General features: G+C 36.5%; 1 protein-coding gene across 4 annotated transcripts in view; it reads left to right on the plus strand.

Moving 5' to 3' along the window:
- PRMT3 (protein arginine methyltransferase 3) overlaps positions 1 to 13624 on the plus strand; it is a 67661-nt gene extending 54037 nt beyond the window's left edge. For all 4 annotated transcript variants that reach the window (XM_026094551.2, XM_064512846.1, XM_064512847.1 and 1 more), the window contains 4 exons: positions 1301 to 1351; positions 1557 to 1644; positions 12923 to 13073; positions 13407 to 13624. In XM_026094551.2, coding sequence (XP_025950336.1) covers positions 1301 to 1351; positions 1557 to 1644; positions 12923 to 13032 — 249 coding nt within the window. In that variant the 3' untranslated portion in view covers positions 13033 to 13073; positions 13407 to 13624. The remainder of the gene's footprint in view (positions 1 to 1300; positions 1352 to 1556; positions 1645 to 12922; positions 13074 to 13406) is intronic.
- Positions 13625 to 27737: the final 14113 nt, after the last annotated feature.

Below are 27737 nucleotides of genomic sequence, written 5' to 3' on the forward strand. Positions count from 1 at the left end.
TTGTGACTCAGTAGATCTCTGACAAGTGTCCAAAAAAGATTATAGATCAATAAAACTAGTCTGATGGGTCAATAAAACTCTGTCAAAACCTTCTCAATCTTCACTGAAAAAAGCATATTAGAGGCAAGGCTGTAATTCGATTGGGAATGAGATTCTCAGCATTGAGTGATGGGCCTTGCTTAAGGAATGGAAGAGTCACTGTTTCCAGTGTCTGGTACTCATTCCTCATAAACGTCCCATAGTGTATCCGTTGTTCATTTTCTGAAGGATGTTGTGCCATGTTGGAATTCAGAGCTTTCCAGGCCTCTCTAGAATGCCATTAGTTGAAAATAAGACAGGTAACAAAAGCTAACATTGACTGATTTGCTTTAAGACACTGTATTCACCATCACGTTGCCCATTCGGGTTTTAGACTAGCAAGGAAAAATACCAGAACTTTTTAACTATTTAGTAATCGTTCAGATTACTTAATGCATAATGTTAAAGCCATATGCCATTCAGATGTTATCATAATTTTATAAGCTTATTTGGCATTTTTTTTCCTCACAATCTACCTCTCTGTCAATATAAAGAGCGTGCTACAGGATTTGTCCTTTGTAACTATTCAGAATAACTGGTCTCATAGCTTTAGGTAAGAGGAGTAACACTGGTACTGTGAAAGGAAGGAGAGGATAGTAATTTGCAGTGAGTTTTCATGCAACAGACTTGCCCTCATTGAGTCGGTGTGTATTTTCTTTGAATGTATTAGAGCTGATATGAGGAGAATGCCTCCCTGCTATCACCGGGATAGACTGCCCAGCTGCTGTAGTAGCAGCTTTTCAACAGATGCATTCTCAATCTTTTCTTGAGGTTGACTTGTATAATAGAAAGCTATAACTGCCGTAGGCATGTTGCCTGATTCTTTTTAGCCTTTTCATAGGAGACCATAGAAAGCAAACAAGCGTTGTTTTTTTTTTTTTTTTTTTTTTTTTCCTTATATAATTCTAGTTGCAGTTAGGATGTGTGGGTTATTTTAGAAAGTTTCTGACTAAAAGTTGTTATGTAATATAATGGAGATATAGTAGCCTGAATATTTTTCTGAAAGTACTACTTTGCTGAGCAGAACAAAGTTGAGGTGTAATGACAGCTTATTTTTTTATTTTATGATTTCTAGCATACTTAAAGGCATAAATCTAAGCCTCTTCCTATAAGTAAAGGCTTGAAAAGGAAAAGAAATCCCAGTAACTGTATTCATGAAAGACATTTTCTTGAGTGTCACTATTGTTCCTTTATCATATTTGTATTTTCCTCTTTGTTATAGGCAATTGCTGGTTATTTTGATATATTTTTTGAGAAGGACTGTCACCACAAGGTGAGTATTTTGGTTTATGCATTTTAAAAATGACTTTGAAAGCTGTATTTGTTTCATTTTGGGGTTTTGTTTTTCTGCCTCAAGATTTTCAGCAGCGAGTCTGTTTTGCTGTTGCAAGTACTTTGTATGTGTTTGGTAATTGATTGATGTAATGTGATATTAAAAATGTTGTTCTTAATCGAACTTCTGAACTCTTCCAATGCAGGTCATGTTTTCAACTGGTCCATGTTGTACCAAAACACACTGGAAACAAACAGTTTTTCTCCTGGAGAAACCAATTCCTGTAGAAGCAGGTATATTTAAATTCAGTTGCGGTGCAGCATTCATTGTCCTATGCTGACGTTCTCATTAAGTTTACATCTAAAATATTGAAGAATTATCTACATCTTAAAAGTGATTACTAAATAAATCCTTGAGCTTTTCTTTTCTCCCCCCTTCTGTTTTCCTAAGCAAGGCACTAGAAAATTCCCATTTGTATTCTATAAAAGGTATATGAAAAGTACATATAAATATCTGTGTGTATATATATATATGCAAGTAAGTGGGCATACATTTATACTTACATAGCTCCAAACTGTAATCTTGGTGAGAAAACTTGCTTGTGTTTCAACACATTTCTTTGTGAGGCAGGAAAATGTAAGACCAGAACACTGCTATGAAGATTTTTTGTTTTAATGTTAGTCACGTTCTTAAGTATCATGTTTGTCTAGCGATTGCATGAGGTTTTCTGTACCGCTCCTGAATTATATTTGTTATATCAAACATGAATGCGTATTTGGATGTTGTATTTGATGTTGTGTACTTATTCAGTAAATAGGAAATTATTTCCTAAGAACTCTCATCCATAAACTTGATCCTTTGAAGAATGGGAAGAATTATTTCAATACACTCAACATTGTTATAAAATTGACAAGTACTGTAATATGTTTCACCTTGTATTTGATGCAAGTAAACAGGCTTTTATCATCATCAGGGATAACCCAAAATTCAGATGAACTGTTGAAATAAGATTTTGAAGACTAAAGTGGTATTTGTTAGTAGTTTCAACTAGCTTTGTTTGATAAATCTTGAAAATCCATTTCTGTGTAAGTAGTCAAACATTGCTTGCTTTATGGACGCAGAATTAGAGAGCATGGTCATGCAACAGGATGGTAACACAACAGAGCAGGAATTGTAAGTCTTGTTCTCTTATTCCTGTAGAGCTGCACTTCTCTTATTCCTGTAGAGCTGCACTTCTTTATTTTTCTGGCTATACTATCCTTTTATAATCAAAGCAAATTAAAGTTAAGGAAATGTTAAGATGATATTTTTATGTTGTAGAAAGGACACTTTATTTCCTTGTCCACTTGCTCAGAATGGTTCATTAAATATTTACGCACTGTTGTTCAACTCTTACCCAATATGTGAACTAGGAATACCTTGTCATGTATGCCTAGTTATTTTGAGGGCCGTCCTTCTTACAAGATTAGCAGGACTTAGGGATCAGCTGGGAATGAGTCTCCCTTCTGCTGGTCACTTAATAAATGCATGGTAGTAGATGGCCCCTGTCTGAAGAGTTTATAAATAGACCAGACATATTGGGGAGGGAAGTGTACAGAAATATTAATGTGATGGCTGCAAATAAAACTGAGGTGAAAAGGTTTAGAGGTGAAATAGAAGTGTTGAGGCAGCAGGACGTTGTCTGCTGTTAACAGACCTAATTATGAATGTATGGTGGTAGTAAGTGTCTGGGCCCCAACTAAACTGTGTTGGTAGTTGCCTCTTCTGACTTTAATCCATGATGGCTTTTTGCCAAGGCCGCCTTTCCTAAAGGCACTATTGTCTGTGTTATCTGACAAATATATGATTTCTCTTTTTCATGCTTCAAGTTCACAAATAAATGCTTGTTATGTTCTTAAGTAATTCTTTTTTTGTGTTTTCTTAGACCCTGTCACTACTTGAAATACACCTGCACGTTAGTGCATTTGGACTTGGTTTATGTTCTGTACAGTTTTTCTTTCTAGATCAGGCTGGCTAAGGTCTCCTTGCTGCAGCTCGTTAAATTTCAATGTCATAGAGTATGAAGTGAAATTTTTTAAAGTGCAGTGACATTTGTTAGAATATGCACATTATTTAATATTACATAGATCATTTGACATTTAGCAAATGTCTGGAATTACTGGGAGGTGTGCTGGGCCCCAGAACTTGAGTCTGCCAGGTGCAGTGACTTTCTAAAGATAACTGCAGAAACTGTGCTTTGAAGCAGTGAACACAGCCTAACTGACCTTCAAGATCACTTTTGCCATAACTCCTTCCTTTCACTTTATTAGCTCATATTTCTTAAAATTCTTCCCTTTACCAATCTTGTTGCTGCTATGCTTCTCTTTTTATTTTCTACTTGGCTCCTTCTCTTCCTAATTATTTAAGTTTCTCCCTCCCATTCTTTTGCCCACTCTGTCTTTTTCTATCTTCTATAAAATTGCCACTTTAGTCTGGGATACTCTGCCTATTGTTTTAGCAAAACAGAAGGTTCTGAGGAAAAACTCCGAGGTAATCTACTTTTTCTGGGAGTTCTGTGGGATGCTTCTTGTTCATAGAGGATATAAACTCACCAGGGCAGAAAGTGTGTCCTAATATTAAACAGAAGTGTTGATTAAATTTGGTGATTTTTTGAAAAAGTGTTCTCTCTGACTTTGTTGGTGGTTCTTCACTGCTCAAAAAATCTTTTTCCCCCTCAGATTGTATTACTAGAAATATCGATTACTCTATATCTCAGCTTTAAATATTTTTTCATTTTTTTCAAAGTAGTCACTTAAATATTCATCTAGTAACTATAGTTAACCATTTGATTTCTTCAGTTTTTCACTTACTATTTTACCAGCTAAACAAGCTGCTCAAACTGTTCTTGCAGCGTATCTAAAGTTGCACTTCCAGCTATTTCTGATCTGTGACTTTTATTAATTAATAAAAATTAGTACTGTGTGTTACCGTTTTTCTGTGCACTATTTCTGCCTGCCTGGCATGATGAACTGAACTGCACTCTAAGAACTTCAGTTTTGGGGAGATTTTTCTTTTCAAATGGACTTTTCTTGATGGAAGTTAACTGAAGAAAAATAACTTTATTAGATTAAACACATTTGCATCAGTTGGTGACTTCATCCTTTATTTCCATTCCTGTGCTTACCAGTATTCAACAATCCTGTGCTTAAATTCTTTGAATACAAAATGTACATATGGCAATGGAAGGGCAACAAAAAACACCGTGGCGTGACCAAATGTGTTGTTTAAATCAGAACAAACTCTTTTGCTAGTAAATATTGGAAAATAAATAGAAAATAGTATGATTTGAGACTTGCACCAACCTGAGTCTGGTACAAATCTGATTTTAAACTAGCATAGTACAATAATTAATTAAGGAAAGCAGAAGAGGTAAACTGACATATAGAACATACTACTATCTCTAACTTCCAATTTTGTTTCATATTCAAAGCCAGCATAAAAACAGAGTTGCCTATTTAGGTATATGGTCTAAACACTGACCAGTGTATCCATGTGGCATTTACTTGCTGTATTTTAACAGGCTGTGATATAAAAAGTATTTAAAATATTTTCCTGTGTTGAAAATGTGTCTTCCAGTCAGGTTTTTTTCAATAAAGAAAAATGGTTCCCTCAGATTTCCTATTCTGAGTAAAACAGTAAAACTGACTTTAAATTTAAAGTCTCTACCAGGTGCTGTATAGCTCTTGGAGATATGCCTAAGGTGCTCATAAAGCAATATGAAAGTGTCTGAACCTGTTGGACATTCAACAGGAAAAGGCAACTTTAAGCCACAGCAAAAGTATTTTGCTCTGTGATGTGAACTAGGAAAATTTTTCAGTTGTTTGATTCCAGGTTATTTGTTGTAAAAGAAGATAGATCTATTTTCTGAGCCATAAAAACAATGAATGTTTTGGTCTTAATTCTAATGATAACAGAAGCAAGCACGTACAAGTGACAGTACTTATACCCAGTCCTCCTTCCTTTCACATCCCTGCCCCAGTTTGCTCTAGTTGCTGAATTCTCTGAGAGGAAGTGGGGAATAAGGGAGCCTGATCTAGATCAAAAGGTCTTGAGACTGAGTCAGTTAAACCTAATTAATATTTTTGATTTGCTACTGAATTCCAGCTTGATACATAACTATGATAGACAGCTTCGTATAGGGTGGCAGTGGATAATTTCTGTTTATTTAGTTTAGATTTAATGTGTGTAGGGGAAACAATCTTTTACTACTAGCATATTCTGAAAGGCTAGTTTTCCTCCTCACAGACTGTGGCTAGAGACTTGAAGCTGATATACAATGAAATAAAACAACAGTGTCAGCATGTTGGATATGCTTTAACTGCTTAGCAATGCAGTAAAACTAAAGAAACTAGAGGAGGAAGCCAGATGATATTTTATTGCCACGAAACTTTTTTCCTAGGCAGAAGAGTATTGTATTGCAGACTCCCTACAGAGTACAAGACCTCACTTAGCAGCCCTTGTAATAGCCTGAAAATGTCTTTATTTTGAAAATTGAAATTGAGATGCCAGTGCAGTATCTTTTTCTTATTAACAGTCCAAACATAAATATTTTGCATTCATTTTTTGTTGTAATATTCCCGCTAAACTTCACAAAAAGGAAATTATGTACAGAATATCATTCTCGGTTGGTTCAGGCTCAAGAATTTACCAAATAAATACAATGCTAACAAAAATAATTTTAAAGGGCCCAACTCAGAATCTTTTCCGTAAAAGTGCATTAAGTTAAAAGCTGAATCAGTGTGCAAGCAAATTCTGTCAGCAATAAAACAGCTTATTGTCGGCATTTTGTGTTCTCAATATTGCCTCACCATGGAAATAAAAGCTTTTATTTGTTTTTCCGTGCGGTTAAAGGGGTCTAGCATTACAAAACTGAAGTAGAACTCACATAACTAAGCCCCTGTAAAATCCTTGATTATCTTTAACTCCCTAGTTCCTGTAATTGGGTAGCAGTTTGTAAACTTGCAAACTGGAAAATGTTAATTTGTCTACCTAGAGAATTTTGTTAAAATTAGGAAAAAACAATGGTACAATTAGTCTGTTCTAATCTTATATTGAAATACTGTGTATCTCACTTGGAGAATTTAGTTCCCAGTGAGATTTTACTGTCTGTCTTGCGTGTCTATGGTTGCAACATGGTGTCTTTATAACACTGTTGCTTGTTTACTGAAGAGTGATGTCTCTAAAGATCATACACCTTTTAAAAATCTGTAATTGTTAAAACCTAAGTTTTGAGGTAGGACTAAATCTCGCTTGTCTTATGGTATATCTTCTGAAATCTGCTATTTAAAATCATCCTTCTGACATTTCAGAAACATCTGTAAGTGTGTAGTTCAGTCACTAGCTCAAGATAATCTCTTCTCATACCTGTTTTATACTGTTGCAACATAACAGAAGCTCTGTATTTGTGCAGGAAAGCATACACGGAAGGCTTCTTGTGCTGTTCCTGATGGCCCCCTTTGTTCTGAGACTGAGTGGGGACAGAATATGTAGAGCAGCAACAATTGCAGTTTTCTCGGAATTTTATCACAAGTGCTGGAGAGAGAAGTGGGGACAAGGCTAGACAATTTAGGATCTCTCTGCCTCAAAGACAGGGGAATTGAGGCCAGCTCTAGGTGAGTTAGCTTGGCTACTGCAGCTGTGCTTTTTGGAGGAGTGTGTAGTCAGTCCTCACAGTGCTCTGTGGCAAGTATTGTAGCACCTGAGCTATTTCAGGAATCTCTGCTCTGCTCCTTGTGGGCTATATATACTCATTACCTTAGGTAGCTGTCCGAGGCTGTGTCGCTTACTCAACAGGCTGTGTAGACTTTTTTGCAGCTGCCTCATTCATGGTTTGGCTTGGGGAGTTGAAATAAACCAGTTTAGTACAAAAACTGTTTAGAGAATATAATCAGCGTATGAAAAGAAAAGACAGGACCTAAACTTAGTTTCTAAGAACAGTTAGAACAGTGATGTAGCAAAAAGGAGTTGGTAAACAACTGGTTAGTTTATAAAACTAACCAGTCGGTGTAAGAACAGGTGTCATAGATCAGCTGAATAATAGTGAAAAGTAGTGATTACTGATCAGTGCAGAAACTGCTCTTGGGTTGGTGATTCACAAAGAGACATGACCAAATGAGAAGGTGATAGTCTGTGTACAGCTGCAGGTGTCTGCAGTTTAAGAAGATGAATAGGAGGATTAAGGATAAGTTATTGAGTTTAAGGGAAATGCTCTTAGTTCTAAGACAAATGATTTCTGTCTTTCAGTGTTCGTTATTGTTTTCAGAAGATGGATGGTATATGGAAGTTGCTGTCTAGCCAACTTTTTCCAAAAGTAATGCTTTCAAGACTTGCTTTTTTTCAGTTGTGTGCTAGACCTCAATGTGGTGTAAGATAGCCTAACCTGGAGGGGAAAACTGTTGCGTAATTGAGAAGGCATATATGACAACTACTTAAAAGCCTATGTTATTACAGTATAGGCATTTGGTAAAGATATTTCTCACCAGTAGCTAGGTAGATAAGGTATCTTTAGCTCAAATCCACTGCATTTTTTGGCAGCTCTGTTTGAAACCATTCCAGTGAGATATTTCTTGAAGTCAAAGATCTCAAGTTTTAATGAGGGTCAGAATAAATGCTGCTTTGAGTACCATGTTCATACCTGGCTTGTTAGCTTCATAATCTTCTTTCACAAGAAAGGAAAAAGGAAACTGGAAAGATCTTGGTTACTGACTACTTTCAGTAATTCATTCTGTCTATCATAATCCAAGAACAAGGGCACATGAAGTTGTATGGAAAGGCAGAATACTTCTTCACATTATAAGTTCATTGCCGTGGATCATTTTGAGCTTTAAGTGGATCTTACAGATATATTTGATGCAGGAGACAGCATGGAATCTTGGAGGTCAGTCAAATCCATTCAGAACCAGATGAAAATATTTTGAGAATGTTCTGAGTTGATTCATCCGTAGGGCATATTGTACAGTGCACAATCAGAAGTGTGTTAATTTGGCAGTGGGTCAGCATGGGAAGTGGAAATGCATTTCTACTTGTGCTAGCAAGTTTGTGCAGCAGTTCTGCTAAATGATTTTATTTATTTCTTTTTTGGGAACAAATTTCCAGACTCACCAAGGGATAATAAAAATGCTGGAACAGGATCATAATGGATTCAGTTTTGTCCTTATCAAACTGCAGTAGTACTGTGTGGTTTACTTGCATTCAACTGAGCATGATAAGAGCAAGGTGATACAGCTCAGTCCCGGAGTCGCTTCCTCCAGGCAGCTCATAAGACAGTAGAACCATTAAAAAGCATCAGTCATTTTGTATCTGCTTGACATTGATTAATTGTTCAAAACTGCCTTTCTGTTACTTGGTTGCACAGCTGTTGCTTGCTTCATCCCTCAGAAAAGCCTGTTTAGAAAGGCAGATTTAACATGGGTACTGCCTAAGGAATAACTGAAAAGAATGGATTGCTTAGTTTCATTAAGTGTCTTTATAAACAGAATCTGAGGATTCTGTTCTATGAAGTCAGCTGTAAATTATTTATAAAATTAGATATAGATTTCTATTGTACTGCTTTGTGTTAAAATGTTTGAAATGGTAAGACTTTACAAGTAGGATAGAATGACTTAAGTCACATAATGTTAATTCTACTGTTAGATAAGCTTTACTTTAGTCTTTACAATTTTAAAAACATTCAGTATTATAGAATGTTATAATATATTGAAGTGATTCATTTTGCAATACAGTTCTGAAAATCTGTTCAAACTAGGTTAAACTTTCTAACTGGAGAAAAGCCACAGCTACCTTTTTTCTTTTGCTTGTCTTTTTTTACCCAGCAAATCTGTTTAAATAATCTGTGAAACCATTATAGCAATTCCTTACAAATAGCATTGTCATTTGTATATAATATTAGTAATTTGTATCCTAATAATAAAGCTGCACTGAAATTAAAGTGAAATCCCCAAATAACTGTTAAATTATTAAAGAATGTAGGGTTTTTTATCTTTTGTACAGTATTGTTACCATGGTAATTGTTGAAAAGCTTTCTTTGATGTGGTATTTATACTGCAGCCTTTGACAAAATATGCTGAAGGTCACTTTAAATTTGGATCTTGTGTCAGCTTTCTTTACCGTTTGGATGCAACTGAGAATTGTGCTAAATAGAGACTTCTAAAAATATTATTGAATTTGAAACCAGCTTGGTTTTTGAATTACTGTTTATTTTTATTTATGCAATAAGAATACCGTAAAATTCAGCTTTTTAACAGAACATAAACAATTGCTTTTAAAATCACAGTAACTAATGAGCAGTCTGGAAATGCTTTAGATCCACTGGAATGGAAAATAGTAATAATGGATGCGGCTAGTGTAAGGGATGAAGATCAGTGGAGCAAGGCCTAATGGGAGAGTAGCAGAGAACTAAATGGTGTACATCTAGATCATGCCCTTTTTTGTATTTAGTAGAATCATTGTTTAGATGCATATCTTGTGTTTTAGAATGATAGTATGAAATGGCTCAACAATGGGCTCCCTAAATATTTACAGATATAACTTAAATTGGACGTCTTAAGGCCAAAAATAAATGGGGATTAGTTTTTTGTTTTTGTTTTTTAATGTCCATGAGCATAATCTTCACAAAAACATTGTGACATCCAGAGATAACTACTAGGTAGGCTCATTTAAAATGAGACCAAAAAGCCCATAGAGGTAATATTTCCTTGAAATTTGAGGCAACATCTATATTGGTGGATCTTCTCTTGAGAGACAGGATATTAGAACAGAACATAAAATGCCAGAGCTTTCACAGTGACATAAAAATTACAGTTTGAGCCTTAACTGACCTTTCGAATATCTAAGTGAAGGCCTCCAAATAAGATTATATTCATTGTTGTCCACCAAAATAGGTCACTTGTAGTGGAAGATGAAGATCTTCTGACCTCAAAATTATTCTCCTGTTGGGACAACTTATTTCAGATACCTTACTTGAAAATGTTGTTGCTTTTGGCTTAAAGTTTTATAGTTTATTTATTTTAATGTAAATATGCTGATATTAAAAACTTCACACGTTAAAAGATTTTAAAATTAAAGATCCATTCTGCCTCTCTGCAGTCAAAGCCTTTGAGTTCATTTGTTTGTGAGGAAATAATATACTATCCTAAAGATATTAAGCTTCCAACTATTATCTTGAGCTCTTCTGAAATTACGGTTTAACTATTTTTTATATGTGACCAGTCTAAAAATATTCCTGTGCTGATCCGATTTTGAAGCAATCTCCAATGTACAATGTTCTACAAATATTTACGCAGTCCAAAAACTGTACAATTCTAGTAGTTTCTACTTTAAAGGGATGTTGATACTTTCTGACTTAAAATCTCTAGTCTGGATGCCAAAATTGCAAAGCCATTCTTAACATATACACACTTACAATTGATGCATATGTAAATATTTCAAACATTGAGATATTTAAAGAACAGTCTTTTTATGCATATATAGCATTTTATGTTCAGTCGTATACTTCCATATCAACAATGGAATTTGCATTTGACAGTGACTCTGCAGGTTGCTTTCATTTCTTTACCTCTTCATTTTTTTTCCCCTCTCTCTTCATAAAACCAAATTCTTGAGGCTAAATTCTTCAAGTACTAGATTGACAGTCACACTAACATTTTTGATATTTATCAGAATCTCTCCAGTATTTAGTGGGGAGGTTTGTTGGCCAAAAGTTAGTGGCATATGGTTTAAGGAAATTTCTAAAACATTATGCCATACCTTAGCTCTGTGGATTGCTGAAGGTTTTCTTTTGTTATTCCTCTGCTTCCCAGTCAGGCATGCAAGAATTTTGTGGTGCTGCCCAGGGAACATGGATTTTGCTAACATTTTACGGGAGTGACAGATGAAGGCTAATGAGAAAAATAAAGTCTCCTTAATGTCCTCCTGTAGCACCTTCTCAATAAATTTGTGATTAATACTCAACAATATTAATATTGTTAATTAATGCAGCTCCTTAAGTATCTGGAAATCAAGAACCCTGTTGAAAACTTGATCTCTCTAAGCTGCTTTTTTAATAAAGCTTTCAAGTTAACAAATAGTAGACACTATGACTAGTTGGAATTGGTTATGTATTTCAGTTTGTGTCACTTTCAGTACCTAGGCGTACAAACCTGTAAGTCTGTTGTGTTAAATTTGTATAGCATGAATCAGTTCCTGGAGCTCTAAATGTTTGTAAATTTAATTTTCTACTATCTTTTTAGGATCTTAAGTTCAGAAAAAAGGAGTTAAGTAGAACTGTACCTGTAGGGAAATGAGCTCATTGTCCTTTTGTTTAGTCCTCCTGTAAAAGAGTGCAGAATGTTGTATAGCTATAAAGGCTTTTCACATCTTATCCATTGAATATGCTTGCATGCCTAGCAAAGTTAGAACAGGCTTCTAAGACCTTTGAATTGTAAGAGAATATGTATGGAAGACCTAGACATGCTATGGGACTGAACTGCTGTTGGGATGCAACCAGTAACTGTCTGGATCAAGTGCAGCCTAGGACAAAACAATCAACTGAAACATCAAGGCCTACAACTCCTCTAGGAAGAGAACATTAACTTAGTAAGGCCAACAGTGAGAGTTGGGCCTCTCTACCTTGGAGAGATGTCCCACAACACTTATACTCCGTGTTAAAATGTTCCCTCCAATTTTAGCTAAAATACCTATTTGCCAAGTTATATGGTCAAGATAGCCTGGTATTTATGTAAAACAAAACTTGCTACTAATGATATGCAAACTTGAAATACCATGAAGATTTCTGTGTAAATATTTCCTGCAGGATAAAAACATGACCTAATTACAGCTGTGAATTGAAATGAATATGAAATGAAGTGCAGTGCAAATAGTAACTGCATGGCATATGCAGTAGGAAGTGGAGTAAACTTTTGCAGTGCATTTGGTTTTACTCAAAGTAGGTAATAGCGATGCATTTAAATTGGGGAGCAATAAAGGAATAACAAAATTAAATTTCAGGTAATAACAACTTCCCTTTTTTATATTCTTGTGTTACTGCTACATTTTTTTTTACTTCATGGAAAGAAAAAATGTGTTCAAGAATTTAAACATAGATCTGTCATTTCATCAGAAAATTTGAAACTCGAGGAGAAAAAAATAATGAAATGGTAGTTACTAGCTGTCTAAGTGAAACTTGTGCATGTCTGAAAATGCCAGGTAATGGTGTGCAGATCTGGCTCCAACCAGATACAGAGAGACATCTATGTATCCAAGGAATATAGTTCTTTCTCGAATCACAGATAAAATTGGCAGATGAGCTGTTTGGGTGGGTCAGTTGAGAGATAACAGTGTGCCTTAACGGAGCACCTCACCAGGTTTAACCACGGTCAGTTTGACTTAAGTTCATTGTCAAGACCATTGGTTTGCCTTTGAAAACATAAAGAAAACCTTTGTAGACTTGCTTAATTCCAATTTCTCATGCAACATAAGGAGATTGAATGCATCTGTTTATGTTAATGTTTATAATTCAATAATGTAAGCATAGTAATTTCCTTTTTATTCTTGCAGGAGAGGCCCTGAGAGGAAAGATAACAGTCTGCAAGAACAGAAAGGATCCACGGTCGCTCTTTATAACCCTCTCAGTGAAGGACGCAAAACAGACCTACAGCCTTCAGTGAAAATACTGTGCATGTAACTTTGAGAAATGTCAGATTCAAAGGTTTGGTATAATTGATAATTTTTCTGAATATACAAAAATAGTAAACACTTGGGCTCACTAATGAGTGTGTACACATATATAAAAAGTCTATAATTGAGAGATTACTGTTTGGATGCTTTTTCGATGGGATATGGAAACCGATGACAAAACCAGATTCTGCTGTGTTCTGCATGGTGTGGGGAAGGAAGGAGAAGCTGATTTGGGGTTACATGAATCTGCTGGGGGTGAGGGGATCTGAGTAAAGTCTTGCCCTGATGAACTATAAATTTGATCTCTACTTTATGTTAACTGAATATTGTTTTATTCTCTATCTGGTAAATCTTACCATTGCAGAGATCCTTGGACAATTTCTTTGCAAAAAGAATTAAAGCTAAAAGGCGTGCCAAGACAATATAAGAGTAGTTGGAAAATCCCAGCGGAAGTAAATTTGGAATTCAGACTACAGGATTACAGCAGCAAAGACTTTATTTTTATAACATTTTTATAACTAAAATGTTGTATCACATTTCAGTTATACTCATCTAAATAAATAATCTTTGTATGTTGTATAATGCAGTTGGCTGGATTTTTGTTTTCTCTTTAACTGAAGATTCTTACATCTGTCTAGTGATGGCCTATTTATTTGTAGCTAAGGGTTTTTTTTCTGTACTAGCCTGTTGGAAAATAGGTGGATGCAAGCATGTATTTCAGCAATATTAGGAAAAAACAAACAGCAGTGGTTGCTGCAACAGTGAATTTGGTTTGGCTCCTTACAGAAACCGATTATGAGCAGTCAAGGATTGATGTGCGTGTCCTGAAGTTTAAACATGTTAAACTAAATAGAATTTGATATGTATAACATTTGCAGTTAATGTGCTTGTATTGTACCAATGTATTTGTGTTGAAAGTTCTTTCAAAAATAATTTCAACAAGCAAAGAAGAGGGAGTGTTTGCCAGTAACCTCTGAACTTTTGTTAAAACAATATGTTAAAACTTCTACCAGAAGAAAATACAAGTGACATACATGTCAAAAAGCTGTGGTAGAACACTGTCCGAAGATACCCTTTTACCCCATCTCCCCACACCCACAGGCTGACATGCTGATGAATGAAGGTTGATGGGGAACAAGCTCTGTCTTTTTTTTTTTTTTTTTTTTTTTTTTCTTTTGAGGAAACCACAGGTCAGAAGAACTTAAATATAGTTGATTGGAGAAAGTGTAGCAAAACTTTCTGAACTTGGAGCACAAAGAAGTTAAAAAGATAACTAAAATGTAGTTGGGAATACTTTTTCTCTTTTCTTTTCTTTTTTTCTTTAGGACTAAAAACTGAGGAGGAAATTCCTTCCCTTGGAATCTGCTCAAGAAAGTTTGCATAACTATGTATCATATAAGGGGATGAAATACTTTGTTCTTCTGCCAGTAACTAGAGATTACTAGTATGTTTTCAGTGATGAATAAACTTTTTACCCTCCTTCCCAATTTGGTGGAGAAACAGAAACTTGTACTCTAAAAGCTGAAATTCTCCTTTAATGTGGCACTATGTTTTCAACTGGAAACAGACTCACAGATCTGTTTCAGCTTACACTGCTTTTATCCTCTCTTGTGGAAACATGTAGCTTACTAATTTGCATACAAGTAATTTATTTGCCTTTGTGTTGGGGGGTGGGGGGGGATCCTTTCCTCTGTGAATAATACTGAATGAGCGTTAAACCCTTAAATGTCCTGATTACCACCTAGACATTCAAGGGCTCAGTTCACATAGACAGCGTAGTAGGAATGTTTAGGTGCTGAGCACTTAATCTGGTTAACTCATTTTGATGGTCTACTTAAACACTAGAAGGACTCAGACCCATATTGACACCCTGGTTGTTATGTTCACCTCGTGATGAATACGGATTGATTGCTCACACTGAATTTAGATCCTCTGGTTTTATGAAGGGAGACCTCACAGTTGACAAGTTTTGTATATTTCCAGAATTTTGTTTTCAGGGTAGACTTTACTATAAATAAGCAATAGCAAATGATATGATTGCGTTAAAAATACCAAAGACAAGATTTATTTCATAGTAGTATCTGACAAGTATGAAGGCTCTACAGTGATGCAGCTGATGTAGAAGTCTCTGATTTTTGTAACATTTTTCTAGCTTTGTGCCCTATCTTCCTTTCCACAATACAGTGATTATCTTTGACTGGTAAAATGATTGAGCCTGGTTATCTGAAACTCAGACTGTTCAACTCTATATAAAAATTGACTTTGCAGATGAGATGCGAGTAGTTGGCATTGGACTGATTAATGGAGTTTGTGGCATGGTTATCAGTATATGTGCAGGGTAGGGGATGGACTGCTAATTCTGCCCTTTGCTGAAAAACACTACAGAAATGCAATGACAGACTAAGCAAAATTCTCATATTCTCACATTCACAGGGCTGATCTCAGTACTATAGCAACTAAAAGTCAAAGGGTCTGCATCCTGGATTTAGCTATCTGATACATATTTACTGTGAGTGTGTCACGCATTTTGAGTGTAACTCATATTTTAGGATATTGGTGTTGGAATAGATGACCTCCTGAGGTCCCTTCCAACCTGACTTTTTTTTATGATTCTGCATTTTGTGCTTATATAGATTTGAGATACAAAACAAGAAATTGGGAAGAGGAATGGAAAAGGAAAGCAGTCTGAAGACGTACAGAGTTTGCACAGTCTTCAGTAACAGGGGAGCTTTCATGAAGAAATGGTTGAAAACCTGTAAAAGAAGAGAGGAAATTCTAGCTATGGTAAAGATACTGAAACAAGAAGAAGGGATGTGACACATGCTTATGTCTGCAGGAGCAAAAGAGTAGGAGATGCAACAAGGAGAAAGGGAATTTTGGATGATGGACTAATGCGATTAATGTGTGTACATGTAGCAAACAGAAGCAAGTAAGTCTGGCTAAGAATCACTCAGTACGTAGAGAGAAGAATGATCAATGGCCATACTTCAGAAGAGTGACAGCATTTGGTATTAAAGTTTGAGAAACCCAGATCTGAAAAGAACTCTTGAGGTACCATTGGCTCTTGTCACATCTGGGACAAGGTGTGGGGGAGAGGTGAAAGATGCTAATGAAGGTAACAATAGAGTAGCTCTTAAAGAGAGTGATGAGAATCATGGAAATTTATCTGTATTGGGTGTTTATAGTCTTTGTGTGTCAGCGCTGGTCAGAGGTACTGCTTGTTGGTCATACTGAGGCACAGGTAGAGTTGTACTTCATCCTACACCTTTGTCCCTTCTGCAAATTGTTTGCAGTCGTTGTTATTCTTTGACCTTGAGTTATAAGGCCTAGGCTTACCCACTTCTGTACTTCCAAGGATGTTTGGTTCCTACACACACTCTAAACTTCTTTTATGATAGGATGATACAATCTCTGAATTATCCCAGTTGCAGTGGTAGTCAGTCTTTCATGTGCTAGTATTTTTTTTTAACTGGGTCAGTCATAGTTTCAGGCCTAGATTTATTACTTTAATGTTTGTGCCTGTATTCAGAAAAGAAGGGAAAAAGTAAATTGCAGGGAGGCTGAATTTCACTTTTATATCTCCTAACAGTACTTGTCTTTTAGACCAGCTGATACTGTAAGTTGAACTAGGTTACATCACTGTTTTTATTTTCTTAATAGCAGTTCCTTACATGACAAAATCTCTTTCCTAAGAAATATCAGATTGATATATCTTATGGGTTAGCCCTGAAACTCATACTTGGCATTTATTTACCTGTCTCTTCTTCCTTGAGGTCTGTTTTCTCCCATTGCTTTTCTCCTCCTTCTTGTGTACTGACGTGTATGGTGGCAGTTTTAACACACACAGCAAACCCCAGCTGTGGTTAGCTGCTGTCCTCTTTGCACCACCCATTGCTTCTCTTGCACTTCCTGTCTGACACAATATGCAGACTTGTTTGCTGTTGTCTCAGTTTTGGAGCATGTCTGTCTGTCTTGTTCCTGGCCTTTGTTTTCTCCTGTTTTGAGGTTGGGTTTTTTTTGAATTTGTAGTGCTGTGCCCTGACAGTATTCCCTTATTTCTGGTAACTGGAGCTTCCTCTTACCTGAAGGCTCTCACTTAGCTCAATGTCTCCCCATCCCTAGACTGCTCTCCTTCTCCCTGCTCCTTCCTTCATTCTTAATATTGAATGTGCAGAATACACTGAGAGATGCAACAAACTGCATATGAGCACAAACTTTGCTTCAGCAATCGGCATAGCATAGGCTGTGCTTGATTTGCAGGCATGGTGGAAAGAGGTTGCAGATGCAAGAATACCGGTACAGAGAGAGGATTGTTACGGACTTTGACCTTAAAAACTTGTGATTAAGTTATTGCTATTAGATTATTATAGCATTATTGTAACAGAGAACTGCTAAGGCAAATAAGAAATATCTAGTTTATTCACTCTATGATGTACGTCTAGGAGGATAGCAAGAAAAAATGGTTCAAAGATTGGCAATTTCAGGTCAGTGCTCAGATGAATAAAATAATTCGAAACTTGCTTAATGTGTGTTCAAAATAATTTCACATGCAAAAAAGGCGCTTTTTTTTCTAGGCTTCAGTAAAATTTAGGACCATAATTGACTTTTTAAATTCATTTCTGTGGGACTTGCGTGAAGCAGAGGGCAAATCAATACACAGTGGTAATAGCATGTCGGTTTTCCAAGAGGGTGAAAATTTGCCTGCACCAAACTGTCAATGGCAACTATTCATTTATTGGAAAAGATTCTTTGTTTGCAAAACTAGAATTAGATCAAGAAACCCACACTGCAGATGTTAGCAGTGTCATGCGAATATATTTGTGTGCATGCCTCTTATACATGGGTGTACACACACACACACACACGCATGTATACACACACATACTGGCCTACCAAAATTTTCCAGTTTGCACTATGCATTTCTAAAATGCTATTTATTAATGATACTATTTAAAAGTGCCTATTATATTCAGTGAATGTTTTGTATTTAAGCTGACTTCTATAAAATATGCTTGTGGATTAATTACTATGGTTATGTAACAAGTGAAGCTTATATCAGAAAAGCAGCATTTATGTTGTGAGTGCTTTGTATGCATGAAGTGGAAATGAGAGTGCAGCTGTTATATATTTATCTTTATATCCCCTAACACCTGGAATACACAGAAGACAAGGGAGAAGTGTGTGAATCTGGAGAATCACAATGGAATGTTAGTGCTGTTGTAAACAAGTAGGATATAAATATAATTATTTCAGATGATAATTTGTGAGCAATGTGATTGCTGTAAATGTTCTTGCTGGGTGAACAATTAAGTATTCTCTGATTAATATAGGTTAATCTGTGTTATTTGATGTTTTCCTGCAGTTACTATTGAACTTCAATAGATACAACCGTGCTTTAGTTCTGTATTGAAAAGAAATATTGGTGGGGGGGGGTTTCCCCAAATAAATGTGTTTTTAGTAGTGGCAGTCCTAACCTCAACATTATAATTCTCTGTGGAATCAACAAGTGGCTGACACAACTGTTTTTACTGTGTAGGTGAAACATAAGGGTGATAGCAAATTGGGCCTTCTAATGTGTTTAATGGTGTACATCTTGTGTACCCTTAAAAGAGGTGTTGTACCTCTGTCCATCAGCTCTGTATAGAGATAATAAAAATATGCACAGAAGTGTATATTTTGTATTTCAAATCAACACTTAAATACAGTTTTACCAATAAGAAATGTTTTTCTTTCAAAGCAAAAAAGTGTTCTGAAGTGGTCCGAGGTTCACTTCATGTAATTCTGTTGAAACAACATATGAACAAAGCATTGCCAGTAGCAGAGAAGAACAAGGCAACGTTTCCAGACAAAATCTTTAACTACTTGATATCTAGTCATATCTGCCACTGGTTAGTGTTTTTGTCAGTTGTTAAAAGTAATAGATAAGTTTTAACATCTCTAGAGAGTAGCCTGATATTTTAAGCAAGATGCTTGAGAAATTGATCATTAATGATATTTAATGATTAGTTTGCAAGTTAGTAACTCAAAAATGCTGCAGGCTATTGAAGCTAGCAGACTGATAGCTAAACCTGGAAGAAAAAGCTATCCTATTGAGTTATCTTTAATATTCCACAATTACACTTAATCTATGGAATGGGAAATCACTTGAAAAAAATCCTATTTTGGCTATAAACTGGGGTTTTTTGTTGTTTTTGGGAAAGTGTGCCTTTGTAATGCTTGTATAATGCAGAATGTTGCACATCAGTTCTTAACATCTAATCCAATAGTTGCATCTTTTTCCAGTAAAAGCTCTCAATTATTGCTTATCAGTCTTCATTCTTGCTTAAGTAATTTATATCATACTTAGCTGAAGGTCAGTCCTGTTAGATCTGACTAGTGATTCATGAAAATTCTTCTAATATTCAGATGAAACTGAAAGATGGCCTACCTTACCTGATTTGAAAATCTGTGCCCAAAGCCTATACTTTCTCTGCTTCAATATAACTAACCCCACCTGAAAAGAGGTTGGATGCTCACTGCTCCACTTCTTATTCAGATGCTAAACTACTTTTTTTCACCCCTTTTGTGACTTTTTTAAAAATCTTCTTTGTCTTCTATAGTGCATTTAAATGTTTATTTAGCCAAGCTGTAAAAATAATTTCTTGCTTCTACCCATTGGCGGGTAAGCAACAAAGATGTAAACATGGAAGCTCCAGGCCCTTCATTAATGAATCTCTCTCCAGTGTGTGTCATGCTGGGGTTTCTAATAGGACTTTTTTTCATCTGCACATTAGTTTGACCACCTAAATTCTGTTCCATAAGGTGTGCTATAATAAGATGGATTCAGTGTCCATAATCCAGATAAAAGCAAACCCTCAACTGCAAACTGGTAAAGCTCTGCAGGGGATTGAGAAAGCTGGTTTGGGAGGTATAGCTGCTAATCTAAAAAGGTGAGCTGCTAGTAACTTTGTAAGACTTTACTCTTTCAAGGAAGTTTCTCTGTTTTCCGTTTAACAGTATCTGAAGTTCCTTGTGGTAATGAATTTTACTATTTTCTGTCCCTTGTTTAAATTAATTGAAGAAAAAAAAATCACAGAATTGTGTGTTTACCAAACTTTGCAGCATGTCATAACCTAGCTATGAGTTATTTTCTGCAAGAAGTAGAAGGAGCCCACAAGCCTGCTGGTAGGGGAGTGGAAGGTGATGTGTTGAAATTAAAGGCTTGTGCGAGGACTACAGCGATAATGATTGGAGTTTTAGGTTTGGGATGCAATTTGTTCCTGCTCTTACAACATTGATTGACTGCATAATAATGAGTTTCAAGGGTTTTCTAAGGCAGTTCCCCCCACCCCCGCCCATCATCCCCTCATCACATCTGTTAATATACAAAATTGGAAAAAATACTGAAGAGTTTTGTGCTGTTCTGTTTGCAGCATGTTATACAGCCGTTAGCAGATGTTGACAGTAGTGAAACCAGTGACATCCAGTTAAAAGACTAATACTGAATTACATGAGAAGGCAAGGGAACGCATAGGAAGAAGTTAACATTTAATGATATGACCACTGCAAAGAAATATACAGAAGGGTTTATGTGATTAAACAGTTTTTTAAAAAAAAGAACAGGTTGAGTTCTATCTATATAGTAGCACTGTAAAGGAGCTTGAATATACAGAAAGTAATTTTCCCTAAATTTGAAGAGGTCATAGATTTTTGCTTTGCCCAAGAAGCTGGAAATGGAATCTTTTGCTGCATGACCACAGGTTCAATACAATAGTTAAATTTGTTTGATAAACTGTTTGGCCTTGTATAAAATTCATAGGTAGCTGGTTAACTTTGCAGCTGGAAGCAGTATTTTTTTTTTTTTATTGTAATATTGGCCAGCAAAGACAGAAGGGCAAGGAATGTTACTACTAGTGAGGTTCTGTGCAAGTGGAAAGTTAAATTTATTAGTGGAATATTTCAAAAGCTTGTTTTCTCCATATATTTCTACGTTCTGTTCCCTGATGTGTATCAAGTGGTACTGAATTTGGATCTACTTTGCCACTTCTCATATATCAAAACAGAAACAAACTTCACTTTTATCCCTTTCTGAAGGGCAAGAGTGTTGCTCAGTTTCTTTGATCACCTACTAGTGCTTCCAGGTTCACTTACTGTCTGAACTCTGCTAAATGAGAAAGATTCACCCAATGAAAAAATTGTACCAAGAAACAATCAACCTACAGATTTATAACATTTCTATTGCTGTTCCTGTAACGATTAGCCAAAGTAAAATAAAAGACTCCTAATGACAGCAATAACAAATTAAAGAGGAATAAAGCTTACTCAACATGTTAATTCTATTTTCCACTTGGGTACTACTCAAAACATCTATGGAAACGGAGTGAGAGCAAATATGTCCCATGGAAAACAAACAAATTGAAGATAGCCTTTTACAGTGAAAGCTACAACCCATATAAAATTATTCTCATTGGATTAGATTGACAGATAATAAAATCCTGTTTTACATGGAGATTGAGAGGCCTTTGTGATTCGCTTTCTTCCAAAGAGAGCTAGGCAAAAGTGGAGATGCCCATTTTTTCATGTTTTTCTTACCACTCTAGCATTGTGAGATGTGTTATCTTCCTATACAAAGTAAGGACAGCAAAGTGACTTGCCTTAATTTGAAGGGATCACATCTGTACACAATAGTAACATGAAATGAGTAATAGGGACAAGCATGTGGGAGATTCAAGTACTTGCCAGGAGTCTACATTTGGGAAATTTCCACTGGTGGAAACCCATGTCCATGGGCATAATGTGATGTTACCAGAATATAATCCATGCTATGTATGCTCTTCTTTATATCATCACACCTGGCTTAAAATTTTATTCACCTGGCCAGATGGTATTCAGACTACACAAAATATTGCATGACCCACTTAGATTTAAAAAAGCAGAGTTGTAAAATAGAGAAAGTTCATCCAGTACTGCCCAAATAATTTACATAGTGCACACAGATATATTCCTTGCTCTTCAGTACCATTGGCAGTAATTTCATTAAAAAGTCAATTTTGCTAAAAATTATCAACTTTTACTGCTTAATATTTCCCCCAGTGTTGCAGTCTGCCTGCATGAAAAAAGCAATTGTAGGATAGTAAGAAAGAAAGGTCAGTTGGTAGGAGATGCACTGGAACTTGAGGCACTGGATGGCATGTACCATAAATAGAGAACTCTTGAAGGAGTGCTACTCTGGTTTGGATAATGATGGTTCAGATAATTAAGCCTGAAACACAAGTAGATTTCAGTAAGTAGAATTGAACTTTGATTAAACCTTCTGATGGGTTATGCAAAGAGAAGAGCACTGCAGAGAGGGTATTTCCTAATAATATTGACTTATGTCACAACACTGGACATCCTTGAAGCAAAGTCTACTCAGCTGGAAAATTGGATGTGAAGAGAAGGACTTCTCTGCAACTCAGATGTTACAGCTGCACTATGCTTGCCTGCTTGTGAATTAATACAAAGCCTTACACTGAAAAAAGAAGGTAGTAGAAAACACCAGTCAGTCTCTTGCCTGATACTGGTATGTGCATTGCTGTTCATTAGGGAAGCTCTGTGTGTTTAGAGCATTCACAGCTCTTTGTGCCCCCTCGGCCCCAAAATAGACTTAGCTTAGAGAATACTAAATACCTTGTGGGGAGGGAAGGAAGGAGGGAGAGAGAGAAAGAAAGAAAGAATTCTCTTAAAATTGGTTTGAAAGTAATTTTGAAGACCTTCATGGTACCAGATGACAATGGCATTGGAAGGTGCAGTCTAGCTGGAGATCGGCCCCTATCTTCCTTACCTGTCACCTAGAGAAGACCAACATCTCTTGTGAGCTACAGCAAAGAGGGATAGGGAACACTGCCATCTGAGGAAAACAGGAGATGGATTTTGTGCACATAGGCACATGCAAAGAAAAGTTAATACTGTAAGGAAGAGAGAATGTTGAGAAGAAACAGCAAGTTCTTTAATTATCAAACGAGCTGTGACTTAAATTTTCTGAAGTGATTACTGTTTATGATTTCCTTTTTTATTGGTCTCCTGAAGTGGAGGTTTTTGGAAGAGTTTGCCTTTCTGAAAATCCTAAATGAAGGCCCCTTTGTAGTGTTTAAGTGAAAGACATCATTAGTCTTTTCTGCAGGTGATGAATTTACCGCATTTTTCTGAGTTTAGTTGGACTCTTCTGCTCCTCTGGCATCCCTTGCATATGACAACTGTTTGCTATCATTATGAAACTGCTAACAGGTATATGTGGTTGAGAGGGAAAATGTAAGCTGAGACACCAAGTAAAATTCCTAGGATTAAAATACAAATTCTTATTGGCTCAGGTATTTTAGAAGGAAAGCCTTGTTTTTTATAAACCAAATAGTTTAGGATCCTTTTCTCTAAAACAGACTTCCTAAATATTGTTTCTTCATACTAACTCAGTCTGTGATTTAATACATAAATTGTGTCATGCAAAAAAAAAAAAAAAAAAAAAACATGCAGGGGAATACAGGTGATATAAAGGCTGTATTAGAATCTGAATTTTTTCAAGGTTTTTAGTGTGTGCTTTAATCCATGATTTTGGTCTTCTCTGTTCTTAGGATAAAAGGTAGGTGCAGTGTCTGGCTGAGAAATACACCAGGGATCAGGGGCATGCTTCAGACTTTCCTTAACTGAATTCTATCTTTTTCATACACAAGTATTTTTTGAATCAGATGCTTTTTGCCTGATTTATTCATTTATATGACAGTTCATTACTCTTCAAGTAACTGAAACATTATTGAAGCAGGTGGGTAAGAGAGAGCTGTCAACAGAAAAATCTTAGCAAAATCAGCAGTATTGGATCATCTTGCAGTCAGCTTTTATACTTGCCATCTGAAGCATTTAATTCAGTCAGTGGAATAAGCAAGCAATGGCTGTGCTCTTGTGGCAGTTTCACAGATGGAAAAGATGTTTCTCTGTGCATCTAGATTTATTTCTCGCAAGAAATTGTCTTGATAGTCAACAGAGATGGGAAAAGGCATTCAGTAAACTTACTGGGGAGTTTAACAGGATTTCGATAAAATATTACTCTTTCATATGCCTGCCAGAACATGGTTGCTTTTCCTGAGTTCTGCCATTGCTCCTCTGGGATCATTCTGTGCTTGAATGTTTTCAATAACTTCTAGCATTTGTACATCTTGTTATAGCACTGCAAGCAAAACAGAAGCCATTCTCATTAGTCAATATGCCTGGTTAATATATTATCAGTATTATAAATTGTATTCCTAGTAGCTCACTGGTAGTCATTCTGTTTTTCAGCAAATTCTATTATTGCCAGCCATATTTTTTAAAGCACTGGAGTGTACAGATTTTTTGGAAGAAGATATGAACATATTTTCAAATTGCCTTCTCCATGTTCACTCTGTTCTCCATTCACTCTGTTTGGTATGTGTATTTTCATTATTTGGGGTGGATGTGTGCATAGTTAAACTGGTTTTGGGGGGTCGAGTCAGTATTTACTATGCATTAAACAATACTTATCAGTCTGCTTAAAAAGATGATGGCAGGCAGCTGAAGGGAAGGCTGTCTTGCTACCCCGTCTTGGCTGCTAAGTTTTGGATTAGGAAAATCCTCTGTAGGAGGGGGAACATGCCCCTTCCCTGCAAACAACTGAACAAGCTCGACTTGCAGAATTTGGAGGAAAGCAGGGCAAACTGATGAGGCAGCAGACAGGCACCTGGCTGTGGAGTGGGAACGGCAAGGCTGTGTCTGCAGTAGGGCCACCATCCAAAACTAAGCTTGGAGATGATGGGAAGCAGAAGACTTCCCAGTCAGCACAGGGGACTGTGAAATCTGTACTGCCAAGGCTAGTACTTGAAGGGCTGCTTTGCTCTAAGAAAAAGTAGATGTTGAAATAGAAGGTTTTGGCATTTTTCTCTTGAAAGGTGGAGTTAATTCACATCCTACAAATGGATCTAGGCATCTTCCCTTTCAGGATTAGTTATGTAATATTACAGCAGAACTTCAATCAGTTCAGGAGTTTCTCTGCACATGGAAATGTTCACTCCTAAAATGTTGTACAGCAGATCTTTCCCTGATTGCCTGCATGGGGCGACTGCCGTGTCCAGTACTTGCAGTTTTCCCTGCAGAAGTGAGGACAGCTTGCCCTACACAGCCTATGCTGAATGCATAGCAGCAGTCTAGTCTGGAGGTCTAAAATGAGGATTACTGATAGACAGAATTATATAACAAAGCAACAGTCATGATCTACTCTTAGACTTGCATGTCACTCCTCATCAGTATTGCTCAATTCTCTCAAAGATCATAAAAAGATATTTGGTCCTATTAATATCATGAAATGGGAGGTAGGAAAACCCCCAAACTGAACATACTAATGAGACATCAAGGGACAATAATAAATCTGGTTCTTGAACACTGGACTCATAGGGTGATGAAAAGAGAAGTATTTGTGTGTGGAGAAATGGGGAGAGGGAGGGTGGGGGGCTAGGTAGGCATGTCATGTGCTTTTGTACATAAAATACTTTAAATGCACAATCTCTTTACAGAGCATTTCACCTCTGCCTGCTCTTCCCTTCCTTCTGTAAAGAATAAAATCTTAGATGGAGTTAGTCGAGTGCAATTTACCTTTTCTCTAGAACTGAAGCTGAATTAATGAAATGGCTGCCTAAGCCTAGCTAGTAACAAGGGTGTATGTGGTAGAGAAAATTAACAGGAGGCAATAAAATACCTACGTAGAACTTGATATAGTAATCATCCAAACTTAGAACTCTACGTGGTTGAAGAAAATGTCACCAGATCGTATTACATTTGCCTGTACTTTATAGAAGTCTCTACAAGTCTAATTTCTTTTTCTCCTCGCTCCCTACTAGCCTCTAGCAGCTTACACTGAGGAGCTATTTTTCATGATCAGTAGCATGGAAACAAAAGTGAGAGCATGAGATATTACCTGGAGGATTTTTACAGGGATTTAGACACAGATCCGATGAAAGGCCGGCTGTGGATTGTATAGGTGACATTTCATCTTTTTGTAGTATGTTCTCTGGACTGCCGTTTGTGCTGGCTTGTCTCCCTCTAGTTGTGTGGGATTTCCAAGTGATATAAAAACTTTCTATACGTATTAATAGTATTCTGGTTCTAGATATGAGCTCACTAGGCTCAATACCTTCAACCCTAATCACGCAAAAAATAAATGCTTTTGTGTTCACATACTTATTCCTCCTTCTTTTGCCTGGCACTGTCCTACTGGAAGCTGTATGTGGGGTCTGATTGCCTGTTGTCACTAAGCCTGAGGGACTTGCAGAAATTCTTGATGATCTTGCTGGGTTAAAAGGAGCATCAAATTAAGAGTTTCTAGGTGCACTGTTTGAACACTGCTGACTCGGTTAGCTGATACTATCTTTTTAAGTCATGAGCTTCTGGTAGTATCCAGATCATCTCTGCAGAAGGAGCAGTGCTGTCTTCCGGATCTGTTTGCTGTTTCTCCTTGTGCTGCACATTAATTTTCAGCCTGTGGGCTTCTCCGTTGTTTATTGTTCCTGTATCTGAGACACATGCTTCCAAATTTTATTTCTGTCTGAATCAGCATTACACTGAAGTGTGCGCTTGCATGGTCCTTCACTTTCCTTGGAGGTTCTTCACTTTTCCTCAGGATCAGGGCTGTGAGATCTGGAATTTGTTCCTTGGTATTTTACAGACCAGAAAGACTCTGTTTCTTTTTGCCTGAAATGGAGCCACTAATAGTCATCAACCTCAGCAGGAAACCAGAGAAAGTAATGCTTGGTAAAGTTATGTGAAATTCTTCAGGTTAAAGTCTCCAGACACTGAAATCAATTTAATTTGTCTGTCTAAATGTTATTGCTTCAAGTTGAGTAATGTTTGTTGCTTTAAGACGTAGAAATTGGATAGAAAGAGGCAGGAGCCTTCCTCTAGATTGAAGATCTCCATGCATGATCTGTTTTGTAACTATTTCTATAAAGAAAGGTCTACTGCTCTGATAAATTTTCTCTGGCATAGGAGAGATGAGAATACTGACACTGAAGTAATTGGTTTGTCCAGATGGATGTAATTTATGATATTGCATACATCTGTGCGGATATAAGCTGTCTCCAGTCTTTGACCAGGTAGCTCCCCATACCATGTCAGGCCCTAGTTTGAAGGGCCTTGTGGCCACCTCCTGTTAAATGAAGGGAGTGGTGACAAGGCAGCTGAGTCAGCCCACCTGTGTCTCCTCATCTGACAACCTGTGCTGAGGTGGCAGAACTGGCACGCTCTGACTGAAGAATAAATAGTACCACTGTCAGTAAGTCGCTTAAAAGCATGTCATAATGACTGATTACATAGTTCCTATCAGTTTGCACAGTCATAACAAAGGGGGATATGTTTATGATTGTAAGAGAGAGATTATTGCCACAACGCAGGAGATACAGATATGTGACTTACAGGTTTTTCTGTGATTTTTGGATCAACTTGCAGAGGACAGGAGTCCTCAAAGCTGCAGAACAAAACACATTAAGCAAAAAAAAAAGAAAAAAAAGAAAAAAAGAAAAAAGAAAAAAAAAGAAAAAAGAAAAAAAAAGAAAAAAGAAAAAAAGAAAAGAAAAAGAAAAAAGAAAAAAGAAAAGAAAAAGAAAAGAAAAAGAAAAGAAAAAGAAAAGAAAAAGAAAAAAGAAAAAAGAAAAAAGAAAAGAAAAAGAAAAGAAAAAGAAAA

Source organism: Dromaius novaehollandiae, chromosome 5 (genome assembly GCF_036370855.1).
Source record: "Dromaius novaehollandiae isolate bDroNov1 chromosome 5, bDroNov1.hap1, whole genome shotgun sequence".
Lineage (NCBI taxonomy): Eukaryota > Metazoa > Chordata > Aves > Casuariiformes > Dromaiidae > Dromaius > Dromaius novaehollandiae.